The sequence below is a fragment of the Lipotes vexillifer genome, unplaced genomic scaffold (genome assembly GCF_000442215.2).
Source record: "Lipotes vexillifer unplaced genomic scaffold, Lipotes_vexillifer_v1.1 scaffold967, whole genome shotgun sequence".
Lineage (NCBI taxonomy): Eukaryota > Metazoa > Chordata > Mammalia > Artiodactyla > Lipotidae > Lipotes > Lipotes vexillifer.
In genome coordinates, this window is record NW_006791018.1 from 814,064 (window position 1) to 829,065 (window position 15,002).

General features: G+C 39.2%; 1 protein-coding gene across 3 annotated transcripts in view; it reads left to right on the forward strand.

The window, feature by feature from the left end:
• FMNL2 (formin like 2) overlaps nt 1–15,002 on the forward strand; it is a 315,721-nt gene that overhangs the window by 168,966 nt on the left and 131,753 nt on the right. For all 3 annotated transcript variants that reach the window (XM_007464164.1, XM_007464163.1, XM_007464162.1), the window contains exon 2: nt 10,510–10,593. In XM_007464164.1, the coding sequence (XP_007464226.1) occupies nt 10,510–10,593 (84 nt within the window). The remainder of the gene's footprint in view (nt 1–10,509; nt 10,594–15,002) is intronic.

The window sequence follows — 15,002 nt, forward strand, 5'->3', positions numbered from 1 at the left end:
AAAAAAAAAAAAAAAAAAAAAAGAAGGGAAGTGGAGGCTTGCTGCTGGGAAAGGTTGGGGGAGAAGGAGGCCAGGCTTTCAGGGGAATTGGGCAGGGTGAAAAAATATACTTGTTTTATGTCAGCAGGTGATAGAGATACCATTCTTATGGCTTGATTGTGATGGAATCCAGCTATCTAATATGTTGCAATTAATTTGAGTTTGGTATCTTCAATTCCCAAAACGTTTTTACTCTAAAGAATTTTATGTCATAGGATGTTGATATTTATCAATAGACCAAGAACCCTTTCTCTGGATTTTGACTGTGTCAGCAAACCTTATATTTGCTCTTATATTGTCAAATGATTGCCCATGAAACAGTTTTTTAACATCTTAAATGTGGCCTCTTGCGTAACTCCCCATCCGAGTACACAAGCATGTGCAGGTGGACACTGTTCCTGGAATAGCATTTGGCAGACAGGTGGTAAACAACTGGGTTCCAGAAACATGTCAAGGAATCAGACATCGGGTCTCTGTAATGGAAATCAGATATGAGGTTTGAAAGAGCTTGAATGAGTGTTTCTTTGCATTTATTCCCTTTGTGTTTGAATATGGTAAGAATCTGTATTTCAGGAGTTGGCATGATGGCCAGAGGAGGGATGTGTGGTTTTGGCATCTGCTGGGTTTTGAATCACTTAAGCTACTGATATAGGGAGTAGCAGAAAGATGGGCCACAGGAAAACTTGGCCTAGGCTACTATAGTTATGCCTTCCTATTCTGTAGATACCCTGGGCTCTCCCATCCACTTCACCCTTACTGATGATGCTCTGACCTTGCAATTAAATATAAATAATATGAACATATATATACAATCAACACTTGTTCATTCCGATTTACTAAGGGTAGTGAAAGTGTGATTAAAACAGTAGGTAATTCATAAGCGACTTCGGGAAATTTTTGTTTTAGTTTGTGTTTATCGGTAAAAACAAATGTGTAAGTTTGTAGAAGTTTATAATTTTACAAATAAAATGAATTGTTCTCTGAATACAAAGCCCCAAGTCAAGGAGGAATGGTGGAGACAGTGGCAAGTGCTGGTACTTATTATTATGGTATAAGTAAACTTGTGTAGTCAGGAAGGATGGAGGCTTACTAAAGTAGGGGGAGAGCATAATAGTAATTCCACGTATTCCTTAAAATGATAATAACAAGAGTAGCAATGTCAAACATGTACTGAGTGCTTACTGTGTGCAGAACTTTGTGCTAACTACTCTATGGGCATTATCTGATTGGATTTTCTGAAATATATGTGCATACGTGCACGCACACACGCGACAGATGTAAGTGGGCTTTCTTTCTTGATAGTGGGAAAAGAATAGAAGGCATGTCGGCCCAGATTCTTTTTCTGTCTCTGATAATAACCAGTTAAACGAACTTGAACATTGCCTTCATTTTCTGGAGTCTGTTTGGTCACGTCTATAAAACAGAATAGGACTAAAATATCACAAGCTTCCAGCTCTGTACTTTTTCGATTATAAAAATGTTATGGAGGAGTCCTTTGTATTTAGGTCAGTCCTAAAAGAAAGCCTTCCAAGAAAGCAGGCTGTAGCTAAAATTGTGAATGGGAGATAAGAGAAATGTCTCATTCTCACAGATTCCTCAGAAAGGACAGCTTTCCAGTCAGATTTCATTTTGAAGATGTAACTAGATCAGGGGGCAGGCTGATTTCTCTTATTGTGGGTTTCACATGAATGATATTAATACCCTCAATGATTAAATAAAAATAACAGTGACAATGAAAGATGACTGACTGATGGTTCACTTTGGGGAACTATTTGGCTGGCTGCCTGAGTCCTGTGCCAGGAAAGAAGCTGACTGTATTTCAGCAGCATTCTCTAGACTAGGAGTATATTAAAATTTGGGATGTCAGGTAGTTGCTTGGAACAAGAACATAGGGCATGGAAGGAAATGGCTTTGAGGTTATTTGAATGGAGGGGTGGGTCATGTATTGAATTTGCAGCCACCCTCCTGCTGCCTCAGATGTTGCAATTTTAAGTGAACTCATAGGAGAATTGGTGCATTATTCAGTATCAAGTGACTCAACTTGATGTCCCAATTATGGTATAAGGAAAAATGACAATCTGGGAAGAATTAACAGAGAAGGAGCAACCCTTTACCTAGTGTGATTTGAGGTCCCCAAGGCTGGCTTTTCCTAAACGTTTCCTTGGCTGATGATTTACCACTGCCTGTAGAGTAAATCTGAAAGTCTGTGCTCTGGTGTCCAGGACCCTGCCTTTCTAACTTGGTCTCACAGGACCCACTCCTTACCCTCTGATTTGTTCTGTGTGGTTCACAGTCCTCTGCCTTCTGTATTCATACCTCTGTTCACGCTATATTCATACCTCTGTTCACCTAAAATAATGAGAATAAACATCTAATATATTGACTGCTTTCCATGTACTTACTCTATGCTAACTATGAGCATTATCCAATTTAATTTTTCTCAAACTTTGTGTGACGGGTAGGATCGTCGCCACCATCATCATCCTTCTCATATTACCACCATCTCCATGTTTTTCGAGTGAGGAAACTGAGGTTTAGTTTAAATAATGTACCTAGGATCGCACCTTAAGTGGCCCATTTTCAGAGCCCAAATATTAAAAACCATATTATGCCGTTAAATGCCAATCTTTATGCTCTCCCCGCACATCCACGCCCAGTCCATAGCATTTCTTGCTTTCCTTAACAAAAAGTAATGGCTTCTTCTCTGCAGTTCGGTTATATTACATAACATGTTCAGTTGTGTATTGGTGTATTTATCTTCTCTCCTTCCGCATCATTGAAGCCTGAGTTTACCTCATATTTGTATATCTGCCTTCATTTGATATTTTACAGGGTTTATTAAGTGTTTTGTGAAATTGAGATAGTACCTGGCTATCTACAGATTTGATCCACTAACTTTGGGCTGGGGGGTGTTTTGTAGTTTATATTTTTAAAGAAATTGAAGGATTCTATTAAAGTGCCAGTATTTTGTCTGAAAATGTTAATAGCTTATTAAAAATATTAATAAATATGTGCATTTTCGCCTTAGCCTTGCATGCGAATGACTGTGTCTCTGGTTATTCAAGTAGAATTGTTGGATTGCTTCACTCTAATGTTTAGAAACATTATAGCTTAAATGTCACGGAAATAGGGTGATCATACAGACCTCTCTTTTGAGCCTTGGAATTTTTCACCTGTCTCCTGCGTGGAAGAGCTTACTTAACCTTCCTGCCCTTTAGTTTCCTTCTCTGTTGAATGGAGAAGATAATACCTGCTTGTCATGATTTTAAAGCTGATTATATTGGATAATGAATGCAAAGAGCTTAAGGGCCTGAGATGTATCACACCGTAAATAAATGATACGTCTTGTTGTTTTTAACCCTTAGCTTGGATTCTGACTGGATTCTGGCCTTCAGTTTTGAATTTCATTTACTGGCTTTTTCAACTCTGGATTTGCTTTTTGATTCAAGTTATGTGGTCCAGGATCACCAATAATAAGTGATAAAGTCAAGGTTGGAATCCAGCTAGTCTAACTCCGAAGCCCAACTAGTAAATCCCTGCCCCACGCTGCCTCATTAAATGCAGTTCTTTACTGCGCTGCCCAACTGTCCAGTTGGAATCCATCACATTTCCTTGCTTTTTGTAGCAAAAAGTAATGGTGCCAGGGAGTGGGGGAAAGGGGGGTTATTCAGGGTATAGAGTTCCAGTTCTGTAAGATGAAAGAGTTGTAGAGAACTGTTACATGACACTGTGAATATAGTTAAAACTACTGAACTGTACACTTGGTTAAAAAGGCAAATTTTGTATTGTGTTTTTTACCACACATTAAAAAAAGAGTAATGGCTCCTTCATTTGAGTTATCGTAAAGTGTTTGTACCTTTATCATTCAAGAACTGCCATTGGTGGTCTCAGCTCTTACTCTAGTGCCGTCTTTTCCCTATTCCCATAAGCAACACTGCTTGTAAAGTGTATGCAGGTGAGGTTGTGTAACAGAAGAGTTTCCATTGTGGAGTCTGGTGACTTAATACTTGAAAGCTTTAATTTAGAGATTATAAGAACAAAACTATATTACATAAGGTGTATTTGATATGATTCACTTTCACTGCTGTAACTGCATATGGCTGTGGGTTTCTCAACAGGAGCCTTGAGGATATCAGCGGAAAAGAAGGATATTTTGCAAGTTTTTGTTGTTCCCATGAACCCAGGACAAGAGCTGAGACCAGAAAACTCTATTTCTAGGGCATGGGTTTGTTTGGTTCTGAATGGTTTGGATACCTTCATTCTGCTCTGTGTTGTATATGATAATTCATCTATAAGTATTACTTCTAATGTATAGACTCTTAGAGACTCTTTTAACCATAATTAATTTCTCCATGAAGTACCCAGGAACTTGCATATTCCATTGTTATCGAGTCATTAAATCTTCTATTTTTAAAAGTTTCTAAGATAGAAAGTGCAAAGCAATGTAAATAGCAATTTAAAAGCAATGTAAAATAGTATAGGTAAGGATAAAACCAGAATATGGACCATAAAGGTAACTACCCCTTGGATTAGACTAATTATTACAGTTGATACTGATTTGAGTTTACTGGCAACAAAAATAAAACAAAGTGCAGGTTGCATGGTTTATTATTTGTGGCAGAAGAATGCCTAAAATATTTTTCTTTTCAAGGAAATGTTGCTAGAATTGAACTTGAAGATTTTTTCCCCCCATGAATTCCTGTTTGAAAGATAATTATTAATAAGTAATAGACATTGTCATTGAGGTTTTATAAGAAACAGAAATGCTCTTAAGTGTGTAGACTTTGTTAGTAGCTGAAGCATAAATGCTAAATCAGTGAAGATATTTTCAGACTGAACAGCATGACTGAGTTAGTTTGCTTTTCATTGATTGAGCAACTTGTTTAGTGCCTACTGTCTGCCATGTACTGTGCCTGATATTGGGGATTAACAAAAGAAGTTGTCCTTGAAGTACTTAGTCCATGGAGGAATTCAGGTAGGCAAACAGATGATTAGGGTACAGTGTGTGTGGTGGTGTAAAGGAGAGATGTATACACTGCTGTCAGAGCCCAACGAGAGGGTATATTTTCTTGGAGTAGTTGGGAGAAGGTTCTAGTGATAAATGATATTTGAGCTGATTCTTAAAGTTTGTCAGGTGGAAAGGAAAGGGACATTCCTTACAGAAAAAAAATGCTCTTGGATGATCTAATTTATTTGTGCTAGGAACTTATACAGTCTAGAAAATATATAATTAACATCCACTAAACTTTTCAACTCAAATATCATATGTCTTCAATGGACCTTTGGCGTGTACTTGAGTGCAGCAACTTTGTGATTAAATTCTCTCCTATGCCTGCAGTGCAGATATGCTGGCATGTGGTCAAAGCCCAGTGCTTACATATTGGATGGATTGACAGAGGAAAGGAAGGACAGGAGAGCCCTGTGTCAAGATGTCACTAAGTATGGATGAGGTGGAGTTGTCACTGTGTTAGGACAACTTGCAAGTTGTATATTTTCTGCCAGATAGAAGGGCAGTCCATTTTTATACAGGCAGTAATAGTGCCTGGAAAGAGAGCCAATAGTTTCCTCAGAAAATAGCTTGGGCTCTTAGGAATTACCTGCACAAACATTTAGCTTGGACTCCAGAGGCCTGCCCTATACAGCACAAAGGAATGAGTTCCCTATAAAAATCTATGGGCAGTTCTTGCCAGCTAATCACAACAGGCCTAAACTTTAACCAGGCCTCTGTGCAGGGTCTGATTTTAGATGGAGCTGCTTCCTTGCGGTCCCTGTAGAATTATTAAGCTGGGCAATGTACGCCTGAACTGCTCAGAGGCTTGACCCGTGGAAGGGGTGGTTTTAGATGCTTGGTGAATGATTACCAAGTACAGTTTTAGTTTTAGTGTATTGATGCTGAATAACTTCTCTGACAATAACTAGTCATCAGGTTCAAAAAGACTTCTTAAGACTCTTCTCGTTCAGAAAGATGCAAACCCTTCTTCTGACCTTCAGAATTGTGTACGTACTTGCCTGCTTGACTGTTCTCTTGGATGATTCCTAGCTATCTCAGACCTAACCAGGGCCATTTAGAAGTTTTATTCTTCACCACCTCCTCCAGATTTGCACCACCCTTGCGGTGTGCCCCTCTGATTAAGGAGACCAGCATTCACCTAGTGACTCCAGGTAGAAGCCAGACGTCCTTCCTCAGCCCTTAAGTCTACCCAATCAATTTCACGTACTGTTTCTGACATCTGTCCACCTACTTCAGTTGATGTGCCATCTGCTTTGTCCCAGCCACCGCCATTCATTTGAATTACTGCCCTGGCCTCCTAATTGGCTCCCCTGCTTCCACTTGTGTTGTTTCTAATCCGTTCTCCATATAGCACCCACAGCAATCTTTGTAAAACTCACCTGTTTATGTCATCTCATGCTTACAAGCCTTCACTGGTTTCCCACTGCACTTTAGGTCAAAGGAAAAAGTCTTTACCCCAGTCCTCCGTGGCTGGGCATGAGATAGCCTTGACTCACCTCTCCAACTTTATCTTTCCCTCATTCCCTCTCTTTTACTTTCTCTCCAGCCACACTGCCTCACTTTCAGCTCTTTGATGTGTCCAGCTGTTTCTTACCTTAGTGTCTTTTCCGTGTTTTCTCTGCCCAGAAAGCTGCCATCCACTCTTTACCTGGCTCACCTTTTCTCATTTCTATGTCTTATCTTAATGTTACCTTTTCCTTGAGAGATCGTTCAATCTAAACTTGCCCTCTGATAACCTCTATCAAGACTTATCAGAGTCTGAGAAGATCAGTTTGTTTCATCTTTACCTCTCTTATTATAATATGATGCTCCATGGGGACTGTATCTGTTTGGTTCCCCACTGTGCTGTGGAACACAGTGCTTGTACAAGGGTGGTGCTTCATAAACATTTGAAAGAAAGACTGTTTTATTAAAATAAAAGTTGGTCCAGAAAGGAGCATCTTGGCTTTCTCTTTTCAGTAACAACAGGGCCTGCATCTAATTTCCGTAGCAGTGTTTGCAGACTGCTTCTGCATGAAAGTCTTGTGGAGTAGTAACAGAAGGTCAGTTATTTGCAATTTTACTTTGCTGCAAAAAAAGAAAACCAAACAAACAAAAACCAAACCAACCAAACAAAAAAAACTTGGAGGAATTTTTAGTGTTTGTCCTTGGAGTCTAACAGACTAAGTTTAGGTCCTGTTTTCTGTAAAGCTGTCCAACCTTGGGCAAGCACTCTTAGGCCTGTTTTCCCATTTGTAAAATGGGGAAAATTGTATCTATCCCATGGGTTTGTTATGAAGATTAGATGAAATTGTGTATGCAGACTGTCTTATACAGGGCTTGGCACCTTGTAAGAGGTCAGGCATTCTTTGTCTTACCCGTTTATATCATGAGAGATTAATAAGGACTTGGAGAAAAACTCATTTCACCTGCCTTATTATCTTATTGTTCTTAATTTTTTTTTTTTGCGGTGCGCAGGCCTCTCACTGTTGTGGTCTCTCCCGTTGCGGAGCACAGGCTCCGGACGTGCAGGCTCAGCGGCCGTGGCTCACGGGCCCAGGCGCTCCGCGGCATGTGGGATCTTCTCGGACCGGGGCACGAACCCATGTCCCCTGCATCGGCAGGCGGACTCTCAACCACTGCGCCACCAGGGAAGCCCTTATTGTTCTTATTTAATGCATAATCACACCCATGGGCACTAACATGAGCATCAAATTCAGTTTAAGAGGAAATGATCCATCTCTAGGGTGCAAATAAGCAATGATAGACTGGTTATTTAATGGTCAGTAATGTTGGGCTCCCTCAGAAAGACACACATGGAATTCTCCTTTGCTTTATCCCAGGAGTTGTTGCTGAACATTATAAAATTGTAATTACAAATAAATACAAGTAGTTATTTTCTATTCTAGTTCAAGTAAATATTACATGGAGATAGGCCGTATGAAAATATTTTTTCCCATTTCCCATTATTTCTATGGAGAAGCCTTGGCAGTATCATTGAGATCTCTGGGGTCCAAAGATTTTCTAAGTATGTTGTCAGCTTTGGGGGTTATTAAAAAATTAATATTCTGAAGAGATTATTAGATTCAAATCAGTAAGTGGGATATCTACTACCTACTTAGGCATACCAGTCTGGATGCTAGATTGAGCTTTGGGGAAAATGCTTGAGTTATATCTATCAAAATCATCAAAGGTTAATTCTCTGCCATTAAGTCAGAATAACCCACCCACCCTTGCCTCTATTAAATTTGTTTCACTGGGGCTTCCCTGGTGGCACAGTGGTTGAGAATCTGCCTGCCAATGCAGGGGACCCGGGTTTGAGCCCTGGTCTGGGAAGATCCCACATGCCGTGGAGCAACTGGGCCTGTGAGCCACAGCTACTGAGCCTGCACATCTGGAGCCTGTGCTTCGCAATGAGACGCCGCGACAGTGAGAGGCCCGCGCACCGCCATGAAGAGTGGCCCCCGCTCGCCGCAACTAGAGAAAGCCCTCGCACAGAAATGAAGACCCAACACAGCCAAAATAAATAAATAAATACATTTATTAAAAAAAAAAATTGTTTCACTGGATGACATGAGACAGTACTGGTGGCAAGTGGAGCTGTTTCTCTGTAAGTACAAGTCCTCCAGAGAACTAGGGGCTTGAGCATTATAAGTTCAAGACCTTTGAATTTGTCTACTCGAATATTCACTCACGCAAGGGGCTGTATTGTTTATTATGAGATAGGCATGATTTAGAGTGTTGATGAAAGGGGTTAGGGCAGTTAAACATGTAAGACATTAGTTTAATACTTGGCTCAGTTGTTTAGAGCATGGGAGCTTTACAGGAAGACCAGGGGAACAGATAAGAATTCCTTCTGGGGCTCTCTCACTCTGCCATGTTCTGTGCCCAAAGATCTCACCTCAGTCCCAAGCCAAGTATCTTGAAAATGTGTATGATTGGTTATTTGGGACATTTGACTAATAACATATGTATGTACCTGGGAAAATCATGATCAGCACTATAGAAGGTGTGATGTATTGATGGAGGAGGGTTTTATGAAGACTGATGTCTAGACATCTTTTAGCTCATGGTACATTTCTCACTGCAAACCCAACTTCATAAACCAATACAGCTAAACTGAGAATTGAGGTTGCTGATGGTAACATATGTCCTGAAGGAGTGCTGTCATCTCACAGAGGGGGCAAAAACCAGTTGCACTGTTTTCTTCTTTACTTTCATGTGTTCTTTTACTCACAGTTGTCTATCAAAGCAAGTCAAAGTTGACGGTATCTATCAGTGGTTCTGTTCATTGAGTTTTCTTTTGGTGTTTTCTGTTCTGTGTCTGGTGGGGCTGTAGTGCTTTAAAAAGAAATTGGGGGACTTCCCTGGTGGCGCAGTGGTTAAGAATCCGCCTGGGGACACGGGTTCGAGCCCCGGTCCGGGAAGATCCTACATGCTGGGGAGCAACTAAGCCCGTGTGCCACAACTACTGAGCCTGTGTGCCTCAACTACTGAAGCCCGTTTTCCTAGAGCCCATGCTCTGCCACAAGAGAAAACACTGCAATGAGAAGCCTGCGCATTGCAACAAAGAGTAGCCCCCGTCACCGCAACTAGAGAAAGCCCGTGCAGCAACAAAGACCTAATGCAGCCATACATAAATAAATAGACAGATAGATAGATAGAAATTAAAGAAATTGGGAGTACAAACCTCCAGTTATATAATAAGTCATGGGGATGTAATATGCAGCATAAGGAATATGGTCAACAATACTGTAATAACTTTGTAGGGACAGATGGTTGCTAGACTTATTGCAGCATTAATTTCATAATGTATACAAACATCAAGTCATTTTATAGTACACCGAAACTAACCTCATATTGTACATCAACTATATTTCAATTAAAAAGAAAGGGCTACTAGGAAAAGAAAAAAAAGGAAGTACTGGAAAGACTGCCAAAGAGAGCATCTGTGCTCGCAGTTTGGGATGGCCGGGGAAGCAAGGGACAATAAAACACCCTGGGGGCAGGAAATTGGACATATGGTCTTTTGAGGACTTTTCCAGGACTGATTTGTGATTTCTAAGGAAATTTTGGTAAGGATATAACAAAATCAAGCTCCCACTGTCCAAAATGAAAGACTCTTATGCCTGGGAAAAAAAACTGGGCCAATACCTTCTCAATAATAACCTCTGACCTTTTGTTGAGGAGACTGGGAGCCTGCAATTAAATGAAGAAATAAGGCATTATCTTTCCTGAAATGCAAGTCTGTAGTTCAGAGCAGACTACCTCAGTGTCCCAACATAGGACTTCAGAGTCTCTCTCCTGCCATTCAACCGATTTGATGTTTAAATGACTTGTATAGGGTGTTTCTGTTAATCAGATGCTAGGATTTGAAAAGTCATTAAAGAACCACAGTAGTATTCTTTGGTCTGCCCATGAGTTACCCATTAGCAGTCTGTTGTGGAATGTGACATATTTCTTCTCTTTTTTTCTCACAGAATGCTATGAACCTACCCCCTGACAAAGCCAGATTACTGCGGCAATATGACAATGAGAAGAAGTGGGAACTGATTTGTGATCAGGTAAGAAACATTGATACTTTTTTTCAAGAAATAGTGAGAGAAGAGAACCGGATTTCCTCCCTAAATATATCAGACTTTTTTCAGGAGATGCATGAATTTCTGTCTTGTGATTTGCCTTCCTGTTGATTATGACCAAAGGAAAAGTTAGAAAATGACATTTATTCTTGCATTATTTTAATTCTCTACTTTATTTTTAAATGTTTTTTAATTAAAATTTCTGGTAACTCTGGTCAAGTGAACAAATCCAATTCAGCTGATCTGTTTTTCTGTTTACCTTACATAGCAGTTTATGCTTCTTGAATAATACAGGTCCTCTAATTTAGTTGGCTTTCTTATTCATGTGTATTGATGTTTACCGATGCAAGAAGGTGAATGGTTTATAAAGAAACATTGTTGGGCTGATAAAAAATTATTTCATATTATAGCAATTCCCCAGGTGTTTTTATCACTAACTCATAACAAATTTAGATTCTTCAGAGAGATACATAATAAAAAGGGGATTTCTCCATTTTCTTTCTTTCTACCCTCCAAATTCTACACTTCAGAGGCCCACTGGTAAGACTCTGAAGTACTTCCATCTAGTTTTTTCTTCTGTTTTTGTTTTTTAAAAACAATATGTGAATACCCATACATACTCTTCTGCATCTTGATATTTTCTTCAGTATGGATGTCTCTACGTCATTCTTTTAAAATAGTATGTAGTATATTATTGTAATTGGTAGTAATTTTGGGGGGACTTCACTCCTAGGCAGGTACAGGCTAATTGTTTAAAGCTTAGAAGGCTCACCCTGTAAAGTAAAGGTAGGCTCTGTATATTATATATTAGCTCTTTTATTTTGTGCCATGAGCGTCTTCAGGGTGGTCATGTCCCCGCAACCCCTTGCCACCCTGAAAATTCTTGGTAGTGTTGTAATTTCCTTCCAACCCTTTGGTCTCTGCTGTGGGACAGATGCATCAGGGGAGTAGAGACATTTTCTGTTCCCCAAAGGTAGATGGTCCATGTTCCCTAAGGAATAGATACCTGCAGCTTACATGGAGCTTCTGAAGTGCCCATTGTGTGTTGCTTTACTTTAGCTTTTGGACTAAAACGGTAAAGCAGTGGTGGGGCCATCATACTCTGTTCTGCATGCTATATTGAGCACCACGAGTAGATACAAGCTGAAGAGAAAGCTTATTGCTTTTAAGACCATGATGCAAAAGAATAAAATTTTGCTGACACAGTCTTCTTCCTTGAGACTTAATTTTAAATGAGTATTACCTAAACCTATTACTGCCAAGAGAAATGATTTTACGATAGTGAACAAAGAGTATAGGGGTAATTAGTATAAAGGAAAAGTAACCACACAAATGAGAGAGGTCCGGGGGTGGTTAGAAATCCTGCGTATGACAGCTTGTGATGGAGCACAGAGCTCAGGTAAAGGAAGCTTTTCTTGGGTGGTGGTTCGCATCTCCAACATGCCAGAAAGGGAAGCCTGCTGATGATGGACATTTCTAACAGCTCTGCTCTTCTCAGCCCATAAGTAGCTTCATGGAGTTAGTGATGGGGTCTAGCGGGGATCTTGAGGCAGAGGGAGGAACAAGTCAGTTATCTTGATTATGTTTCTGATTCTCAAATCCTCAATGTTGAGGTTATTATTGCCCTTAGATGTTAACATGCCAGGATGTGGAGAATTGAGCTACTTCCTCAGGTCCTTTCTGGTGGTCACTTTCACACATGCTGACAGCTGCAAACAGAAGTGGCTCCGTCCGTTCTAAGGCGGCATGTGTGATTTGTTAATAATAGGGAAATAATCATAATAATTATTATTGCCAGTAACCAACATTTAATAAGCAGATTTCCTTCATAAGAGTTCTGTGTTAAATCTCGAAAGCAGTCATACTTACTAATATCTCCATTTGACATACAGGGAAAACTGAGACTTAGAGATATCATTGCCGAAGGTCACATAGCTGTTACGTGGTAAAGGGGCGTACACAGTCTGGTCCTGGAGAATATGTACATTCTGGGGTCTATACCCTTAACCACTAGCTCTTTGCTAGTGGTTATAAAGTGCTCAAGTTATAAAGTGCTCAAGTTTGTGAATGATATACTAAAAATAAATTTAAAAATACATGTTATCTCTGTTTCTCCGACTTGCATTCTGGCATGCTTTCCTGCGAGGGAGAGAAAGCCGGGAGTTGTTAACACAGGCACTAAGCTGCCATTATGGTGAACTACCATTTTTGGTTAACCATCAGTCATTGTGAGAATTGTGGCCAGCAGAAAACTGGGCTTTTTGTCACATATAGGTAATCCACTGGTATGTCACACACATGACTATCATTTCTCCTATGTATGTTTGTGAGGGAAAAGATAAAAACCATGAGCTTAGAGCATTCATAATGTAGTATTTATATGGAAAAGATAATGTATTGGTGTTTGTTGACTGTTTATCTGTTACCTACATGGACCATGTCATATATGTATTTGGTACCTATCTGTATCTGTCAGTGGTACCTAAACTGATAGACACTCAAAATACATTTGTTTTTATGATTCCATTTATATGAAATGTCCAGAATACAAAAATCTGTAGAGACGGAAAGTAGATTAATGGTTGCCATGGCCTGGGAGGGGGGATGCGGAGTGACTGCTAATGGGTGTGGATTTCTCTTTAGTGTGACAAAAATTACACCAAATTACATAAAAATTACTATAAAAAGACTTTTTGGGAAAATTGGGGATATTTGACTTGTGACTCCCAAGTAATTATTAGATGATTCCAAGAAATTATCCTTGACTTTGTTGGGTTTGGTTTTGGTATTGGATTAAATAAGAATCTGTTCTTACTTTTTAAGAAACATGTACTTGTGCAAGGATGAAATGGTATGACTGGAGTTTGTTGTAAAATACTTCATCGAAAAAAAGTGGTAGATAAAGGAAATGTGGAAGGACCTTTAGTTGTCGAATCTTGGTGAGATATGTTGAGGTCTATTATAGTAAAATCTCAACTTTTGTGAATTTTGGAAAATTTATAATATAAAATTTAAAAACAAAGATATTTGCTACTTAACTACCTTCATTTTTCCCCTCATCTGTAAAATATAGTTAATACTAACATCCTTAAATTATTTTGAAGATTGGAGGCAATATATGTACAGTACGTAGACTAACACTGGGCATATAGTAAGTGCTTCATAAGTGGTAGGGCTGAGGGGCCCAGATATTAAATATTAGAATCATGATTATTTTTATTGTCAACTTCAAAAGATTCAGGAAAATTTATTGTTGAATCAATCATCATATGTTCCCCAAACATACTCTGCGGTTTGAATACATGGTGCATGATGCTGTCAGGAAAAGCCACAGCTATAGATTTCAGTCCAAGAAAACATCAAGGTGCACCTCTCTTTTGTGAAGTCTTAAAACAGTGATCGTGGTGTGTTGTCATTGCTCCCTGACACACAACCCATTCCCTGGCCCCTGTTGCTTTGTGCACAAATAACGTACTAAATACAAATATTAATTTTATTTCTTTTAAAACAAATAATGCAGATATATTATCTGTTATCTTAAAATATATGTTATACACAAGGTGTACAAAGTAAAATTGGATATTAAAGAAATTTAATTCTAAAAAGAAGTATGTGAACAAGAGTGTTGGACGACCCAGGGAGAGATTACTTCAGGTTTCAGTTCCATGAAAAATTATGATGTGGACACTGTGAATCATGTAACTGGTCATGTTTCTCCTTTTTTCATTTGGCTGCTAGAATGCTTAGAGCCAAATCTGTGGTCTTCCCTTACGGAGTATACAGTATCTTAGTAGCCTACGTTTTGTTTACCAGCCTCATCCATGGCTTCATCGAATTTTTCCTGCCCACATTTTCCCTCCACATTGATTTCCTCACTTAAAAAAAAATCTTGTATGAAGCTGTAAAGTTTCAGAAGTCTTCTTTTTGAGCAAGATGAACATAAAATATATCAGCATTATTGGTGAACAAAAATTAAGTTTGCACAGATAACAATACTAAAATTTTCTATCTGCTGTGGGCATTGTGCAAATTGGTGCATCATATCTGTTGTTTTCCTTTAAGGCAGCATATAAAGGGTCAGAATAAATGCTTCATCATTATTCACCTATGAATTCAGTTGAATACAATTCACCATTTAATTAGAAGCATCAGTTTTTTCATAGTTTCATGTGGTTTCTGTTAGTCTGTCACTTATTTTGTAAGTATTTAAATATGTCTCTTCCACCAAGAGTAAGTTACTGAAGGGCATGGGCCATGTTTATTGATGTACCTCCAACACCTTGCTTAGTGCCTGAAACATAATAGGTGCTTATTGTAAGTGCGTTGAATGGAAGAAAAAGCTAAATAAAGTTTGGGAGACAGTGGACAAGGAGGAGAAGGCAGAAGGGAGAAAG